Source organism: Phycodurus eques, chromosome 6 (genome assembly GCF_024500275.1).
Source record: "Phycodurus eques isolate BA_2022a chromosome 6, UOR_Pequ_1.1, whole genome shotgun sequence".
NCBI lineage: Eukaryota > Metazoa > Chordata > Actinopteri > Syngnathiformes > Syngnathidae > Phycodurus > Phycodurus eques.
In genome coordinates, this window is record NC_084530.1 from 15846112 (window position 1) to 15864225 (window position 18114).

An 18114-nucleotide genomic window follows, 5' to 3' on the forward strand; every position below is an offset into this window, starting at 1 on the left:
CATTAAATTAAATACAAATACAAAAATAAAATACAAATAAAATATAAAATACTATAACTAAAAAAAATGTGAATGTGTGCATGTGTGTGTGTTTGTGTGGCGTGCGTGGGCTAAATAATGTGGGCTAATATGCACAGCCAAAACAACAACAAAAACATCAGAAATTTACCCCAAGATGTTTTCTCAATTTAGAATTCGGCTGGAATATCCATGTTTGAGCAGGTAAATAATGCAATGCATGAAAGCTGTTGTTTTTGTCATCTGAAATATAAACACAGTCGCGCCACATTACCTTCGATGGGAACGATGGCCTTCCCAATATGTATGTATGTAAAGTATGCGGCATTATAACTACTCGGACAAGTAAAACTGATCCAAAATACTACTTGAGTAAATATAACGGAGGAAATGTAACGCGTTCCTACCCACCGCTGCTCCTATCTTTTCATAACATGCAGGGTTCACAGAAGGTAAAGTGTTATGCAAGTGGACACAATGTTTTCACAATGACACTTTGGAGACATAAAGACATTGACAAAGAACAATTGTGCAAAAAGATGCAGAGTCCTCTAGTCCTCTATTTTTTAATACGGTTTCCAATAATAAATAATAGTTATAATTAATAGTTACTAGTAAATGTATTGAAAATTCAGCTGGACAGAAACGGGTTTCGGGTTTCTGTCCAGCTGAATGTAACACGCCTGGTACATTCAGATATTGGGGTACAAATCCCCAATGTACTAGGTGCGGTGGGTACTTTTGTCTAAAAAAACATTAAGAACCTGTGAGTTAAAATCGTAATACAACTCGTGTTATTATTAGTGGTTGGAGCACAAACAATTAACGCCTATAGCTTGTCTATGGAATTTATTAGTTAATGAACACCATATCATATGCATGTTCGTCAATTGGTGTACGGAGTTGCCGACTGATCGAACATTCGGTCGATGAATTCTTCGAGTGGCTCCACAATAGTATCTTGGCGTCAGCAGGGATTGAAAAAAGTAATCAATAATAAGAAGATGCGGAAGAAGACGAAAAAAAAGTGGATGAGGAGGAAATTAAGTCTCGGGGGTTGCTAAACTGATTTTGCAGCGTTGCCGCCAGATTTAATCTGGGAAATCTCGCTGTCTCTCGCGGTGTCAGAGCATGTCTCGCACCTTCCAAAAAACACCTGTAAAACCAATTTTACACTCTAATCAAAAGAGAAATACAAGAAATTGTATGAAAACATTCAGGTGCACACACGTCCCTTGGATGTGTAACACGCCTGGTACATTCAGATATTGGGGTACAAATCCCCAATGTACTGTATGTTGACGAATATGGGAGGAAGGGATTCAATCTATAAACCTGTATTAAAGACGACATTTGCAGGAAAATGTTGCCATAAAGGACAATTTTGAGATAGACGTGAGATGAGCATCGGCTTCCCTGTTTTCAGATGTACATGTTGTGAGAAAGACAACAACAAACAGGCCATCGCTCCCTACTTTTCCATCTGGGAGCATGTTGTTGTAATTTAACCACTACCTCACTCACATTGTCACGTCCCGCTGCTGCCCCGATGTGGCATCTGAATGTCATGGCATTCAATTTACCCAAGGATTCACTCCTCCACAAAAAAAAAAAAAGAAGCATTGATTATGAGGTACTACGTCAGAATCAGAATCTCTTTATTGTCCCTTAAAGGGAAATTGGAAATTGGTGTTGCAGCAGGAGCATAAAAAGGAAAAGGTACACAATACAATATACGCAGTGAGAAGACTAAAGTCAAAAAGTCAGAAAAAACACACAATAAAGACACACGTATACAATATCACTTGCAAATGCTCAGTCCGGAGCTCCTACCAAATACATATTGATACTTTCATTGTATAGTGCCAAAATGTATTTAAATTTAAATCATGTACAAGTAAATTACTTGTACATGATATTCTAATATTAAACAGAATATGTCAATAGTCTGAATAAAATAAAGCAATGTAAATAAAATGTTGTGATTTACTTGATTTTAGGACATCTCTGTGTTTTACATGTGCTCCGCAACATATGAACAGGGTTGATTCATTGAAAAAAATAAATAGGCTATTTGTGGCTGCGGTCACTTCTACATAGAAATGTGTGTCATTCACGGCGGATATGAGACCCAAACGAAGCGCAGACAGCAAGTATACATTTGGTTGGCATTAAATCCCACCCAAAAAATATAGGCCGAGGTTAACTACCAAACATATTGCCTGTATCCAATGGGGAGTAGGGCATGGAGTCAAAGTAGGTCTTTAAAAAATAATAATAATAATAATAACATCTTAGAGTTTTTCATAATGTTTGAGAAACAATATAGGCGGCAGGCAGAAAGTGAGCAACTACTCCTGCCCGAAACTGAAAAGGAAGACAAACGCTTGCTGTTTTGCGTTGCCAAAAGATTCCAATTTTCAGAAAATTCTAAATGAATCCAGAGAAACCTGTGAGTGAGAAGGAGAAATTGAGTGGATGTCGTGAATAGTTGCACAGAGAAGATGGCACGACTTTTAAATAGACAGATTGGGAATCAAAACGCCACCATTTGGTTTGTTTTCTCATTGGTATAATATTAATGTTACATCTAGATTTATATAGCTGTGAGATATGTATCAATTGCTCGTTGGGGCTTATTGAGCAAAACATAATGGCTAGCCTGCTAGCTACCGTCAGCACTACGCTATCCATTCCGCTGTCAAACAAGCACATCCGTGCCATTAATTTGCGCAACAGAAAAGTCACTTCATTAGCCAGTGCTTAAATGATCATGTTCACTGTGTCTGGGTTTCCACCACATCTATTTATGTTAGTTGGAATGCAAATTACAGCTAGTGTTCGGTAACCTCACCTAACACCCCCCGCGACACTTGATGACACATTCAAACTGGTGAAGAAGACAGCTTTCCTTATTCAACACATTTGCCGTTTTCTCTCTCGCTTTGCCTTGGCCAAATGGCATGCAAGTGTTTGTTTACTAGTGACGCCATCTGCTTTTGCCACCCGGAAGTACGTCTGACGTCATGGTGAATGAAACAAAAAAAGAAAAAAGGAACGAATAAATTGAATTCACCTATTCATATGACGCAATGACGGGAATCATCTACGAGTATATAGCTAAACTACTAGCGAGACACGTCTGACAACCACGTCACCTGTGAATTCGCGTTTGTATTTGGACAGAACTGTCAAAGCGTTGTGTTAACCGTGTCGCACGTCCGACAATGGCGCAGCTCCGTGCGTACGTGATGTTATGACAATTGATGTAGACACGTGCTAACTAACGTGCGAAACGCTCCACGTCGGTCATCAGTCAAAGTCAAAGGAAGAAGTAAGATATGCGTGCAAAGAATTGTGTACCATTGTACATTATTTCAGTGCTAGTTCACAGGTTGACTCGGTATAGGAATTTGAAGATTTCAACAGAACCATCACAGAATACTGCGGTAAGCACCGAAATATTCTATTAAATTATAACATTAAGATTCTCTTAATTAGTACTTAATTAGTAATTAATTAGTTCACAAATAACTGTGAACTCATATATATATATATATATATATATATATATATATATATATATATAGTAAAAGAACAATAGTAACAAGACGTTTTTCTTTCGCAAACATGACGTGCTGAGGCAAGAGGTTCTTCTTGTTCAATGAGTGCAAAAAGGAAAAAACAAACTCAAAACAGTAAATTAGGTGTATAGTTTGTATGAAAAGACTATTTAGAGCATAGCTGGGGCATATTTCTCAAATATTTGATATTTTGTAATAACCACAACTTTCAACAGGAACAATTAAAAACCATAGAACATTAAAAAAAAATATATATATATAATAAATGCCAGTTGCAGCGCTATGGCAGACATTTTATCCCTTCTAAACATTGCTGCTAAGTTGCACTTTCAAGATTAGGACAGAAAACATTGTCATGATACTGGCTGTGCCAAGCCTCAGCAGTGCGGTACATGCCCACATTTGTATTTACATGTTTTTGCGTCCTCCTACGGCCGCTTTGGTGTTGGTGAACAGCAGAAATATTGCATTACTAAACCAGGCAAAAGAGCTGGCTGTAAAAAAAAAAATTTAGTCTTTGTCAGCGTAAATTGCAATCAGTGATATAACGCTTAGATGATCTGATGTTGTCGTGGTCTAGATATATTGGAAAAAAGATTTTATTTTGTGGTTTTGAAAACAACAAAGTCGACAAAAACAAAAAAAGTCGAGGAGCCCAGCACAGGGCAAACAAGGAGTCAAGGAAGGACGATTCTCAAAGAATCTAACAAACAAGGCCCACATAAACATCTAAACACTAAATTAACAGCAGTCTAAAAAAAACAAAGTTCCAAGTAACAAAGAGGCACCAGGGGAAAACTCATGACATAAAAGATAACATGACAAGAGAAACGTAAGGCACAGCAACAGACTACAAATGACAATGATCCAACAAGGACTGAATGAAACCAGTATACAAAAATAAAATATATTAAAATGCAAGCAAACTGACAAGACAACGGGGAACACCTGGACAAGGTAGAGGGCTGACGAGAGAAGGTGTAGACAAAAACCAAATGAGCAGACAAGACGTGAACATGTAACACGGAAACTTGACAAAACATGACTTCAACAAAATCTAATCCAAACAAAGTCAACCAAAACATGACAGTTTCACTATTATTGGTCACGTGTTGACGTCAAGGAAACAAATATCCACTGTGATTGGCCAAATATTTTGAAGGGAATTTGCCAAGCTACTCAGTTGTAAATAGTGGTCGATGCACTTCGTCATGGTGAACATGGGTAAGTCATGGGCAGGTGCTCATGACCTCAACTCTCAATCATTGGGTATGGTGGATACGGGTTTGACCCCATGGCTGGTCCGTGGAGGTTTTCTTTTTAATAATTATAATAAAAAAACACACACAGACATTTTTTTAGGGGGCTTAATAATATTTTAGGGGGGCTGCAGTTGAATGAAAGAATACTCACTTGGTTAATTTGGGTTAAATATAAATTTACAATTGTGAATGATTGTTTTGTCTATATGTGCCCTGGGATCAGTCCGGTGTGTGCCCCCCACCTCTCACCCAAAGTCAGTTGGGATAGGCCCTAGCTCACTCGCGACCCTAGGACATTAATTTATGGACAGTTCCACAATCGATTCGAAATAAAACAGTCGCTTCTGCATTTGGAAATTTCAGCCATTTTAAGTTGGCTAAATCAGTTTTCTTATTGTTTGTAGTTAATTTTCCATCTACTGTACTTGTTGGTGTAAATATTAGACCAACCAATTGTACATGAGAACGGAACCATAGTGTCATCTGATTGTTTTGAATATTTACTGTTTTATCAGCCCCAATGGAGACAGCTGAAGACCAATCAGACGATGTGGGGGGAATGGAGGCAGAACACGAGGAAACCGAGCAGCTGGATGGAAATGACCAAGCGGCAAACGATGGTGAAGAAAAATATAGCACTGAATTGTTGAGCTAAAGCTTAAAACGGTTTCAGGTCCTCAGTTGTCCAGATTTTTTGGGGCCGGGGCTAATACTGGGTCGTGCTGACGTCACCAGGGAACAGCATGGGTCAGCCCGCCCACACTATATACTGTAAACACCAAGTGCCCTTATTCCATGCAGTGGCCATTCGGCAGAATTGCCACTTCCTCATTCACAATAATCTGACCCAGTTCTACAAGTACTGCGTGTAGTTAGCCACCAACCTATGCCCACAATCACTTGGGTGTGCCACGAGAGAGAATGTGCTGTGACAGAAGGCACGTGTTGAATCTGATTGACAGCTGAAAGTTACGGGGAGGCTAGGTTTTCAGAGCATTCAGCGACACGCCCAAAGAATCTGAACGCTGAAAGAATGTCTCAATTCTTGACCATTTGGAAGCCTTTCACATACTTTTATTTTTTCATTAATTCATTCATTGTCTAGCTTGTTAACAATACTCCCTCTGTGGTGTGCTAAATTTACAAGATATTTTTTTGGCCTCATTTACTAGGCCTGCAGTTGAATAATAGATTATACACTTTTTTTTTTTCTTTTTTTCCCGCCAATCTTGTCTCATGGTCTTCCTTTATGAAGTTTACATGTGGCACCTGTGTTTGTGTGGGTTTTCTGCGGATAGTCCAGCTTCCTCCACTAGTCCCAATAATTTACAATTGTGAATGACTATTTGTCTATATGTGCCCCACAACCACTCCAGTGTTTACTCCACCTCTCACCCAAAGTCAGCTGCAATAGGCCCCATCGCATTCGCGTCCCAAAAAATTATTTATGGAGAGTTCCACAAGGGATTTGAAATAAAAGTCGATCATGCCAGCCATTCCATGTAGGATACATCCATTTTCTTACAGTTTGTAGTTAATGTTTCATGTTGGTGTAAATATTGGACCAACCAATTGTATGTGAGAATAGAACCACAATGTCGTCTGATTGTTTTGAATGTTTACTGTTTCATCAGCCCCAATGGAGACAGCTGATGAACAATCAGGCAATGTGGGAGGAACTGAGGCAGAACAGGAGGAAACCGAGCAGCAGGATGGAAATGACCAAGCGGCAAATGATGGTGAAGAAAAATATAGTACGATATTGTTGAGATATAGCTTAAAAGTGTTTTTCACCATATCAGTTGTCCAGAGTTTTTGGGTGGACCTAAAACAGGGTTGCGCTTGAAGTCACCAGGAAACTGCACGAGTCAGCCCGCACCCACAATAAAAACACCAAGCGCCCTTATTCCATGCGGTAGCCATTTGACAGAATTGCCACTTCCTTATTTATAATAACCAGTTCTCGAAGTTCTGCGTGCAGTTAGCCATCAACCTATGGCCACAACTCAGAAAAAAAAAACATCTTCCCTGAAGTGTAATGTATTTTGTGTTATTTGGGCCACAGTGTCTCTGACGTTTGCTCCTATAAAACGTGATGCGTAGTGAGGCAGATGGTGAACTGGATGGGATCCGCCGCCCCACGCCAGAGGTCCAGCGCAACAGCGTTAGGGTCATCAGCCACACAGTTGCCGTTGCACGTCGTGGGGTGAGGAAGGAGGAGGGAAAAAACCTTGAGGGAGACGAGTGCAGAGGCTGCACCACGTGTGCCACGAGAGTGTGCTTTGAAAGACGGCACATATGTGATTGACAGCTGAATGTTCTGCAGCGGCAGGGTTTTGTATGGTATAAAAAGTTGATTCACGGAAAGTTTCACAATGGATTCAAAATAAAACAGTTAATTACTCTGGGTTACTTTTTTTTTTTTTTTTTTTTGACAAAGCCATTTTATGTAGGATGCATCCATTTTATCATAGTTAGTAGTTAATGTTCCATATGCATATTGCCGTAAATATTAGACCATCCAATTGTACATGAGAATGGAACCACAATGTGATCTGATTGTTTCATCAGCCCCAATGGAGAGAGCTGAAGACCAGTCAGACAATGTGGGGGGAACGGAGGCCGAAACTGAGCAGCACGATGGAAATGACCAAGCGGAAAATATGTCTCCATTTCCACAGGTAAATTTTTTGGTACAGCCAACATACACTGACAATGTTTTAGGATCTTGTTGTTGTTGTTTTAACCAAATAACGAACACAACAAATTTAGCATAAAAATCAATGTCTTTAACCTTGCACTGTCATCGTTGTCACAGGATCAGCCTGGATCTGAGCAATGATGATGTGGGCCCACAGCCAGAAAGCAGTGGTGCTGAAGAAGACCCTGATGTGCACATACAGTCTGGTCTGTTTCTTACAAACACCACTGGGTTATAAAGCTATTGATCAGGATTCAATGCAAGTTAATATTTTTTTTCATTATTGTTTCAGAGCAGGAAAATGTTTCCCAAGTTCTGTCACCGCCCTACCTTATGAACATAGTCGACGAAAAGGAGAATGAGGAGCCCGTTACAAAAGACAATGATGAAGAAGAATTTGTTGTTCTTGATGCTGCACATGTGTGTATCTTTTCCTTCAGTATTAGCAATTATTATTTATCGCTGATAAAACAATATAACATGGCTGGTTACACGTTAGCACACACTGTTTACTATTCATTCAGATGTATAAAGATGAACTTAAAAGCCATTGTAAAGTTTGCTGCTTGATTTTTGGCACATACATTTTTTTTTTGTTTATTCTGTTGACAGCCTCTGGTTGCAAAGACGCAAGCTGCACTGAAAACTCAACTTATTAAGGAACTTGAAAGGCTGACCCGGCAACTAAAAGAAGAGGTGAAATACTGTATCTACGTTTTTGTCAATTACAAACATATTTTGAGATCTAAGTTCTGTGTTGCACATGCTCGCGCAATGAGGTAAAAGTCTAATGATGTTGCTCTTTGCGGTACCTGTGTAGGGGGGGATTGAGAAGGAAGAGGCAAGCCAAACAGAGGAATTATACGTAGAGTTGTTCAGGGAGCAGGAGAGGCTAAAAAGACTCCAGACAAGACTCGATGGTCAACAGAAGACCAAGGCCTTAGCTGAAGACAAACATCGACAGGTACAAGATGAATTGAAGCCAATGAAGTCGTGCCATTCCAGCACCACCAACCAGTGCACCATGACCAGAACCAATGGTGAGACACCCTCAGTTTTACAAGACACAGGAGGGAAAAGATGAGTTGGAAGAATGCCTTCTTTAGATGTACTGGGTATGCATCCTTACCACCCTATGTTATATTTTTACCTGGATTTTTTTCATTCAAGTACAGATAAGAGTTAAAAAAAATAATATTTCCAAATATCCTCCGATGTCTTCTCTTTAATATTCCCTGATAATTCCTTTTCCCATACAGCTCTAACCCCGTGTGTTACCAGAGTATGAACCATACAACACATCCTAAAGCAAACTGATCGACAACATCTTTGGAGATTGAAATAGAATTTGGCACAAATCTGAGGGTGTTCAACAAGTGTTGTACTTTTTGTAATATAGTACTGTACACACTTTTAAAAAAAAAAAGAAAGAAAATGGGCTTGATTAGCCCTTTGTGACAGTTTGTCGTAGTCGGCAGGATGAGTCTGACATTCCTAGCAGAAAATCAGGATTGTTAATTATTGGCATAATTGTGGATGTCAGTTTTGAGCCTGACAGATTAATTGTTATGCCTTAAGAGCATTTATTGATCTTGGCTTAGAACAGATATTGCTTATGATCTTAAAATCCTTAAAAACATAGCAAATCTTGCAACCTACCTTTCGACAAAGACGATTCAATAGCTAGCCCAGGGGTCTGCAACCCGCGGCTCCAGAGCAGCATGTGGCTCTTTCATTCTTCTGCTGTGGCTCTTTGTGATTGAGGATAATAAATGCATTTTTAATGAAAATTTAAATTAGTTTGTTCATTTTTCAAATGTAATTCTAAATTTGAAGGCTATGGCGCTCTTGTAACATTAAAATAATATGTTTTAATATATTTATTGTTGCTCAGAATATGCATAAGAAAAGTCACTGGAAGAAAACATCTCATTTAATGCCATATGAACTATAACAAAAACAAACATCGCTTTTGCCTCACAGATGATTGCTTACAATTGTGTGTGAAAATGAAGATCACGTCTTACATCCCTGATGTGCAGAATCTGTGCGTCTGTGCTTGGCAAATAAAGATGATTCTGATAGTGTATAGGGCAGTAGAGAAGGCCTTGGCGGGCCTCGCTTCATATCACTTGAAGACTGTTACACCTCTCATACGAGCAGGCTTTAAGACAACCACAACAAATTTTCACATTCCCTTTAAAATATATGCAATGTAAGATTGCGTGATTCCACTATATTATATTGTACATTTAAGCATCAGATATTCAACCTTAGTTTAAGAGGCTCTTTTAACATAGCCTTTGTCTGTGTTTTTGTTGCATAGTATCCAAGCTACAGACAGAGCTAGACAAACTGAAGTTGCACGTCAACTTCACACAAGAAATCAGTGAAGATCTGCATTCTAATGTAAAAGCCACAAGGAATGCCACACGAAAAGTAGGAACCAAGAAATCAAAGGCTGAAGACCAGAAACTCAAGCAGGTGAACGTGCTCAAATGAAATACAGTACAGAGGACATGTGGAGGTGGTTTCCCCTGTAAGACTTAGTTGAGCAAAAATTAACCCATGGATATAATTTTTCTCTACTGTAAATACTGAACAGTTAATCATTTAGGAAAACATTTGGCATAATTTGTCATGTAAAGGCAAAAAGGTTATACACCTATGGTCGGAATAATAGCATTGTGTTTTAAAATAGTCAAGCTCAAAATCCTTATAACAGCTTTTGTTTCCATATATACAAATGCATTAGAAACAAATTATACTCCAAATCAAAACTGCATAATGTACTACATATATTGAAAAAGCATGAACATTTTCGTCAAGTATGAATGGTGAAGTATTTTTCAGTTTCCAGTGATAAACTGCAATTACCAAGCATTTCATGCTCACCCCAAAATGTGTGGAATTTCCTATAGATGCTGCGAGATGGCAGCAAAGCACTTTTTTTCTATTAGACAAGGCCAAAGCCTGACTAAATGAAACTCCTTATCCTCACTTGAACCTAGTCCCTTGGACCAGAGATCCACAAGATGGTGCCAAATGCTGTATACTATATACCAAAGACTGGCATTTGTATTTTCACTGCATCCAAATGCTTGCTACATTTGCACCTTTGCCAACATTCAGCAGTTACAAATAAGTATTTTTATATGTTATATATCTTATTTAATTTCTTATTTTATTTACATTTCACAAGTCTTGAGACTTATTGGGTGGATATGGGACCTTGGGTATCAAATTTCATGCCATATCATATGTAAATGTTGGTATGACAATTAAAGTCCCTAAAGTCCAGAGGAATATTTTCATATTTGACATGGCTTTGGCCTGAGCACAAAAACAGCAAATAGGTGATTTTTCAGGGAATAAAGGAGGATAGGTTCCCCACCAAAACACATGAATATGCAAATTTGCGAATGCTGAACCATGAATATGTGGGTGGAAGTTTTTCTTTTTTCTTTAAGGAAATTACTCGATGGATGCGGATTAAATATTAATGAAAATCTGCTGTACCAACAGGATATGTATGCAGAGCGCCTGACTAAGGAATTGGACAGACTGACACAACAGATGGACCTATATGCGGTCCAGACCAAAGCCCAGGCAGAGACGACACTAGCAACCAAAGAGGCTCTTTCCGAGGTATACGGCACGAAATCCCCACAATTCTCCCACATCCCAAAAGATGTTTATTAGATTTGGTGAAGACTCTAAATTGCCCATATGTGTGAATGTTACTGTGAGGGATTGTTATTTTATACAGGTATGTGTCCTCCGACCAGTCCAGGGTGTACCCAACCTCAAGAGGCTCTTATGACCCGAATGAAGACAAGCTGTGTAGAAAATGGATGGATGGATTGATATATTTTATAATTCCAATGAGAGTGGAGTAACGCCTTTGTACTTTTATGCAAATGTGTGTTCAGGCTGAAATGCAAATGGAGTCTCTAGCAATGGCACAAAAGCAGTTGCTGCAGCAGTGGAACAGCAGCCTGCTCAGTATGAGGAGGCAAGATGAGGAATTTGGAACAATGCAGGAGTCTGTATGGTAAGGATGTTTTACAAATATTGGGATAAGATGTTTCTGTCTATTAGGGAAGGAAACGAAAACCTCTTAAACATAGGAAAAGTACTTAAGTAGTAAGTAGTTATTGAGTGCACATTTTTATAGTCTATAGAGGGGAATAAGGAAAGCAGCCGAGCCTTGTGTTCTGAGCTACACCAGTCTTTCCATTGTCTGTGCATATTATTTGCATGTAGCTCTAATGGATGCACAAGAAAGCATTAAAGCAGTGAGAGAGTGAGAACGATCAAAATGTGTGTGTGTTGGCAATGCATGTCCCTTTGCTGGCCGCTTTGACTGTATCCGCCGTGGTGCTTTTTCAGTTTGAGAGATGCTTCTGATGTTACATCTAATATGTTGAACACGTGTTTTGCGGATATTGATAATATTGCTTCAGTAATTTAGTGCTTTAAATTCCGAGAACTGATGTCGTAGGCTATAGCTGCTCATATTTGATGTTGGTTCGGTTAAACATGATCATTACGTGCATCAGTGCTGCCCATATAGAGTATAGGATTACCAGAAATACGTAGCAGTGTAAGTACTGTACAGGGTAATAATAATTGGGCCCCCCATGCATTTTTGTGACCCCCTTAATACTGAGGTCTGGCAACAGGTCCGCCTGTTTAAACTGTGCTGCAAAGTGGAGTTCAATTCCAAAGCGTTCATTTGCCCAGTCTGCTGGTCGCTGCCAAGTGAAATCAATGCTTCTTTGTTTTAAGACTGGTAGATTAGTTAGATCAATACTGTCATGCCACCCATGTTTCCCGTAGCATGGCAGGACACCAAGTGATTGTGCTGGACAGAGAGATTGAAGGCAACAAGAAATCCCTTTCTGAGCTGCAAGAGAAAAGTGAGACTTTGACTATGATGTTGAACTGCGCCCAGATGGACTGTGAAGTCACCAAAAAGATGATCAGTCAGAAGCAGGCGCAGCATGAAACTCTGCAGGCCCAATACAGCACCTACCTCCGGGCTCTGGGGCAGACAGAGTGCACACTCGCAGAACTCACTAAGGTTGTCAGAAGAACTCTAATGAGGCAGCTTTAATTTTATTGACCAGAGAATTAATGTCTTGTCTTCTATTCCTTCAGGAGGATAACGGCCTTCAGGTTGAGGTGACTGATCAGAGACAAAAGCTGGAGAAAAACAAAAATAAGCACCTGGAGTTAGAGAACCGCATCATGACCCAAATGCTGAAGAAGATCATGGACAACAAGGCTGCTCAGTACTATCAGCGGCTTACCAACAAGAAAGCCTCACTCAAGAAAGAAAAGGTAAAGAGCGTATTTAATTCCAATGAAAAATCTCACATCCCAGTCGCACTATTTTGTGCCTTCATTTTTAAAAGTACAGTAAACGCTGTAAAATTGAACAGAATCTGCTGATGATCACTGGGCAACCTTGTTTGGATTCAGCTTCCCCAAAAGAAATCTTGTACATAGAAATAGGAAAATGCAACATTGAAGACAATTTGTTCTGTTACTCTCCTGTTTTGTTTGGTAGTTTCCAAAGTAATTCAGAGAATTGAATTATTCCATTCTGAGGTCAAACTATCACCATATGAAAACCGTACTTGTCTGTGAAGAAAACATTTCAAATAGTCATACAAATTCATAAAAGATAACTGCAGTTAAAATAAAACTTCAAATACAAATATCTTAGATGACAACTGACAAACCTGGAGATATGATTATTGGTGAGATGCATGATTGGGTCCCTTTTATAGTATAGAAGAGTGCACCACATCACAACCAAACATTGCAGCTTAATGTACTACCATGACTGATGCAAAATTAGCATTGTAAAAAAGACATGCAATAATCTAGCCAAGAAAGTACCTAAAAATGCAACATCAGCATCACGTTCCGGATTCCCTTTCTCCATTCAGATCTATCAGCTGTGGCATTTGGAGAGTTCAGTAATGGCGGCTGCCCTGGAGAGCAATGTGATCAACGAGAAACTGGAAAACTTGTCTCAAACTCAGAAGGAGCTTGATGAGGAAATTAGAAAGTACAACAAGGTGGTCGCATCTAACCAGACTAACAGTTCTTCTATCGATGCACTCATTGCACAGAAGCAGACCACTATTGCAAACATCAACAAGAAAATTGATCTCATCGCAGCTCGAACTGGGGTAAGAAATCCTGATTGTTTACCTCCCTATTACTCAATATAGCTTGGCCTAGCATAAGAATTCAAGTTTTTGAGCCAATGTTTGCCATCCTAGATAATTAACATTCAAGGGCATAGGTCCAAGTCTTTTGGAATCCTAGTCTTGCTGCAACACATGGATGTTAGCCAGTGACACCTTTTGTACCAAGTTCTTAAATAAAATCCCCTGGTAATGATGGAGCAACTTTGTCAAGAAATTAGCTTCTTGAGGATGCCCAAACGACACAAACTGTTAGCATTGTTGCATGCAAGGTATGACACTACGACCATCGGCGCGCTTTCTGGAGAATGATCTGACTCATACGTGCCTCGGTGCAAGCGCATCTGACGGGTCGTCACAACCTAGACGATGCCCACAGATTGAGAGATATTTTTGGGAATCTCCTTGACTTGACTTGCATCAGATTGAGAGGGATTTTTGGGAATCTCCTTGACTTGACCTGCATGTTAGAATGTATCTACCTTCCAATATGTGTGTGTGTGCATTTGCTTTCAGCATGAAGACCTCAGTCCTCTGCAAATCAAGGTAGAAGCAATAAAGACTCAGATTGACGCATTATCACAGAAAATCAAGAATGAACAGCAGCTGTGGCTGAAGCATCAAGGAACACTTATAGGACTAACTCTGGAGATACAGACACACAACAAGGAATATAACAAACTGCAGACAAAGTACACCGTGATCTGTCAGAAGAAGATTTACCTGCAGCGTATGTCATATATTCAATGAAGTAAACCCGTACAAATGATCAGATATACCGTACACCCTTTGCAAAACATAATTCCTGATTTATAATGCTCTCTTCCAGGTCAGCTTGAAGTCTTGCACCGTGATGAGAGTGAGGTGGAGAAGAGCAATAAGATGCTTCAAAGAGACTTGCTGAAGCTCAACACGCTTCTGAGCAAGAACGCCCAGTTGCGCCTTGCTTTGGAGCAGGAGAATGCTGTGATGGAGACGGAATTCCTTCATAAGCTTAAGGTATACTCTTGCTGTTTTAGGTGATATTCTTTTCATTGTCTTTCAACATATTGTTACTGAATGCTAATTTGCCATAATGTGTTTAGGAGGAAGAGCGGGAGTCTCTAGAGATGGAGGGAAAACTGGAGAAGACCCAGGAGGAAAAGGAAAAACTTCTCAGCAGTCTGGTGGAGGCTGAGTCAGTTGTTTCCTTAGTATTAATTCCTATTTCTCCCTAATCAACTACAATTTTATTTTCTTAGACATATTGTATATATAATTCATATATTCAGCGATGCATACAAATGTGCTTGTGTTTGATGTGACAGGCGTCAGATCATGCTATGGGAAAAGAAGACCCATGTTATGAAAGAGACACGTTTAGTTGTGCAAGAGGGTCAAGGAGAGATCCAAATAATGAGGGATGATGTACACCGTATGGAGGTACAAACACTCTCCTGAGAAATGTGTAATAGTCATAAAGTTCATCTCCAGTACATTGTGGGGCTGGACGTGCTATAGCATCAGTGTTTTTCACTGACCAACAGGTGGTTCTGTGTTTTCCTGACAACCCAAGGTGTTGTCTAGGTCAGACCATTATTTCTACATTCATTTAAGCCTCTTTGCCACACAGGCTTTGGTGCTTCAAACCTGCACTATTGTTCTTGGTATAAACTAATGCCCACTACCATCCTCGCCCATGCCTCTTTCAAAGAGGGCTCTATTTGTTTCCCATCATGAACAATTTGAACCCTCCATCCATCCATTTTCTGAGCCGCTTCTCCTCACAAGGGTCGCGGGAGTGCTGGAGCCTATCCCAGCTATCATCGGGCAGGAGGCGGGGTACACCCTGAACTGGTTGTATTTTGAACCCTCTCTTCTAATAAATTAGGTTTTTTGATAGATACATTTTGTATATCTGTAGAAGTGTCCTGGAACGAGGAACTGAACCCCCACACACCCTTGTATTGTCATAAGTGCATGTCAGTCTGGCGTGTACTGAATTCCTATTTAAAATGTAGGAATAAAAGAAATACTTGCCCAGAAAGGTCCTTGATAAGGAGTTTCTAATGTGGATTACAAACATTGAGAATTTGTGGAGTATGTATTGAGTACTTTTCTTATTACAGCGCTGGCTCAATCTGCTGATAAGGCAGCGTGAGCAGCTCCTGCGGGACAGTATAGCAGTTGTGGAAAGGAGGGGATACATCATTGAGCGCAATGATGTCATGGCTCGTAGTACTAATAATGCCACCACCAAGGGTGAGCTAAATCTGATGAATGACGGTTTACGGCGAAAGATCAAAGAAATACACAAGGTGGTAAATCTATGCATACAGTATATGCATTGAGGGCCATTGTCCAACTGCCTAACAGAATATGTACTTTTCAGTTCGTGAAAGAGTATGACCGGGAGATTAGAGAGCTGCAAGAGGGTCAGGTAAATTAGAGAACCCCTTTTATCTTATGACTTATTAATAACCTTAAAAAATGATTGTTTGTCAGGATTTACTGTTATCACTGTTTGCAAAGTGCAGATTGTTATAATGTCATTTCATTCCTGTCAGCTTTCCCACAGTTATGTAAATGTAGTTATTTATTTTCTCCCACCCCCCCCACCAGGATGAATTTCAGAACAAGGCCAAGAAGATTCAGGAGATGATCGATGGCACGCCATCCACCACTGCTTCACTTGAAGCTGCTCTGCAGGGTGAGGCAGAGCGAGTGCATACTGTCAGGACTATCATTCACCGCGTGTGGATAGAGATGCCAAAGTATCAGGGGTCTCTCTGGAAGGTGTTGCGGTCACTGGCAGAACATGCAGACTCTGAAGAAGGAGACGTCAACAGTGGGGGATAAAATAGGGATCATACAGTTGCCATTAAATAGTAGGTCAATAGTAAAGACATTGTATGTACAAACAAACAACTTTCTTCGGCTTGTGATTAAGATTAACCAGCTACAAGTTTCTACTGGTTTTAAGACTTTCAAGAGCTGCTGTCCCTCAAGCTCCTGCAAGCTTCTTGTGACCCAGTTATTATATCTTTCTTACATGGCCCAATATTGCTTGAAACAAAGTGCAGATATTGGTTGGCCAGACATCTGGAATCTTGACCTTCCATTCTCTGTCTTCATATTTTTTACTTGAACTTTTTCACAGTACATGGATACCATGTGTTTGCATTTTGCCCCATTTCTCTGCCGCCGAGAGAGAAATAATTGCCCTGGCTCTGCAATCATTAGATAGTCTCATATCAATTATTATGGTGGAAAAGTTAACGACATAGACAATCATTAGATAGTCTCATATCAATTATTATGGTGGAAAAGTTAACGACATAGACAATCATTAGATAGTCTCATATCAATTATTATGGTGGAAAAGTTAACGACATAGACAAATCATTAGATAGTCTCATATCAATTATTATGGTGGAAAGGTTAATGACATAGACAAAAAGTAATTTGACAGCTAAGTGGCAGAAGCAAAGGAGACAAACAAGTTAAGCACTTCTAAGGGACAAAATAAGTTTTACTAGTGATATTTAGATTTGGTTAATTGGACCAATTAACATTTGGACATTTTCTGCCTCACTCAGTTTTCTCACAAGTCTTACCAGCTTTTCTCTGTGTGCACAGTTTAATTTGTTTCTGTGCATTCTTCAGCAATATTATTTTTTGTCGAGGCCCAACTAACAAATGTAACAACAAACATCCAGTGTTGTCATTTGTGCTTGCCCATCTGTTTATTAACATGCTGTCATTTTCTTTTATTTTTTTTTTAAAGGTCATCAAACTAAAAATAAATCAGAAAATAGCCAAAGTGCATATGTGTGTGGGGTGGGTGGTGGATCGGGGTATTTTCACATATGTTCTTGCTGTGATTTTTTTTGCGAAGCACTTAAATGTTGCATTTTTCTGTATGAAAGGTGCTATAGAAGTAAAGTTGCATTGCAAGTATACTTTTTGACAAGATTTTTCTTTGTTCAAGACGATTGTGTCGTCAAGCAACCATTAATTAATTGCTGTAAACTGAGAACAACAGGAAATTTGTGGGACAGCCGCACAATCGGTACCCATATAATTACATTATTACATTCAGATGTCATTGTTCGGACCGAGACATTACGGACCAGTCCGCTTCAACATTTCAAAGCAAACGTACAGGAAAAACATTTTGCACTACTTTCTTTCACCTTTCGGCCTGTCCTGTTAAGGGTCGCTAACGCCAACTGCCCTCATGTCTTCCCTCAGTACATCAATCAACCTTCACTTTGGTCTTCCTCTAGCTCTCTTGCTTAGTAGCGCCATCCTCCTCGTACTCGCTATCTCTCTTCTGGATGTGT

General features: G+C 39.6%; 1 protein-coding gene across 1 annotated transcript; it reads left to right on the plus strand.

Moving 5' to 3' along the window:
• The first annotated feature begins 3250 nt into the window (after nt 1–3250).
• On the plus strand, nt 3251–17642 carry LOC133404267 (coiled-coil domain-containing protein 40-like). Its single transcript, XM_061679999.1, is given in 22 exon segments — nt 3251–3467; nt 5380–5484; nt 6499–6603; nt 7436–7545; nt 7683–7703; nt 7705–7771; nt 7858–7985; nt 8178–8261; nt 8386–8605; nt 9892–10049; nt 11091–11213; nt 11498–11619; nt 12408–12651; nt 12729–12911; nt 13526–13771; nt 14306–14519; nt 14619–14788; nt 14875–14966; nt 15097–15211; nt 15898–16086; nt 16161–16208; nt 16391–17642. Coding segments are annotated over 21 exon segments (2976 nt in total). The 5' UTR covers nt 3251–3467; nt 5380–5384; the 3' UTR covers nt 16628–17642.
• The last annotated feature ends 472 nt before the right edge of the window (nt 17643–18114 follow it).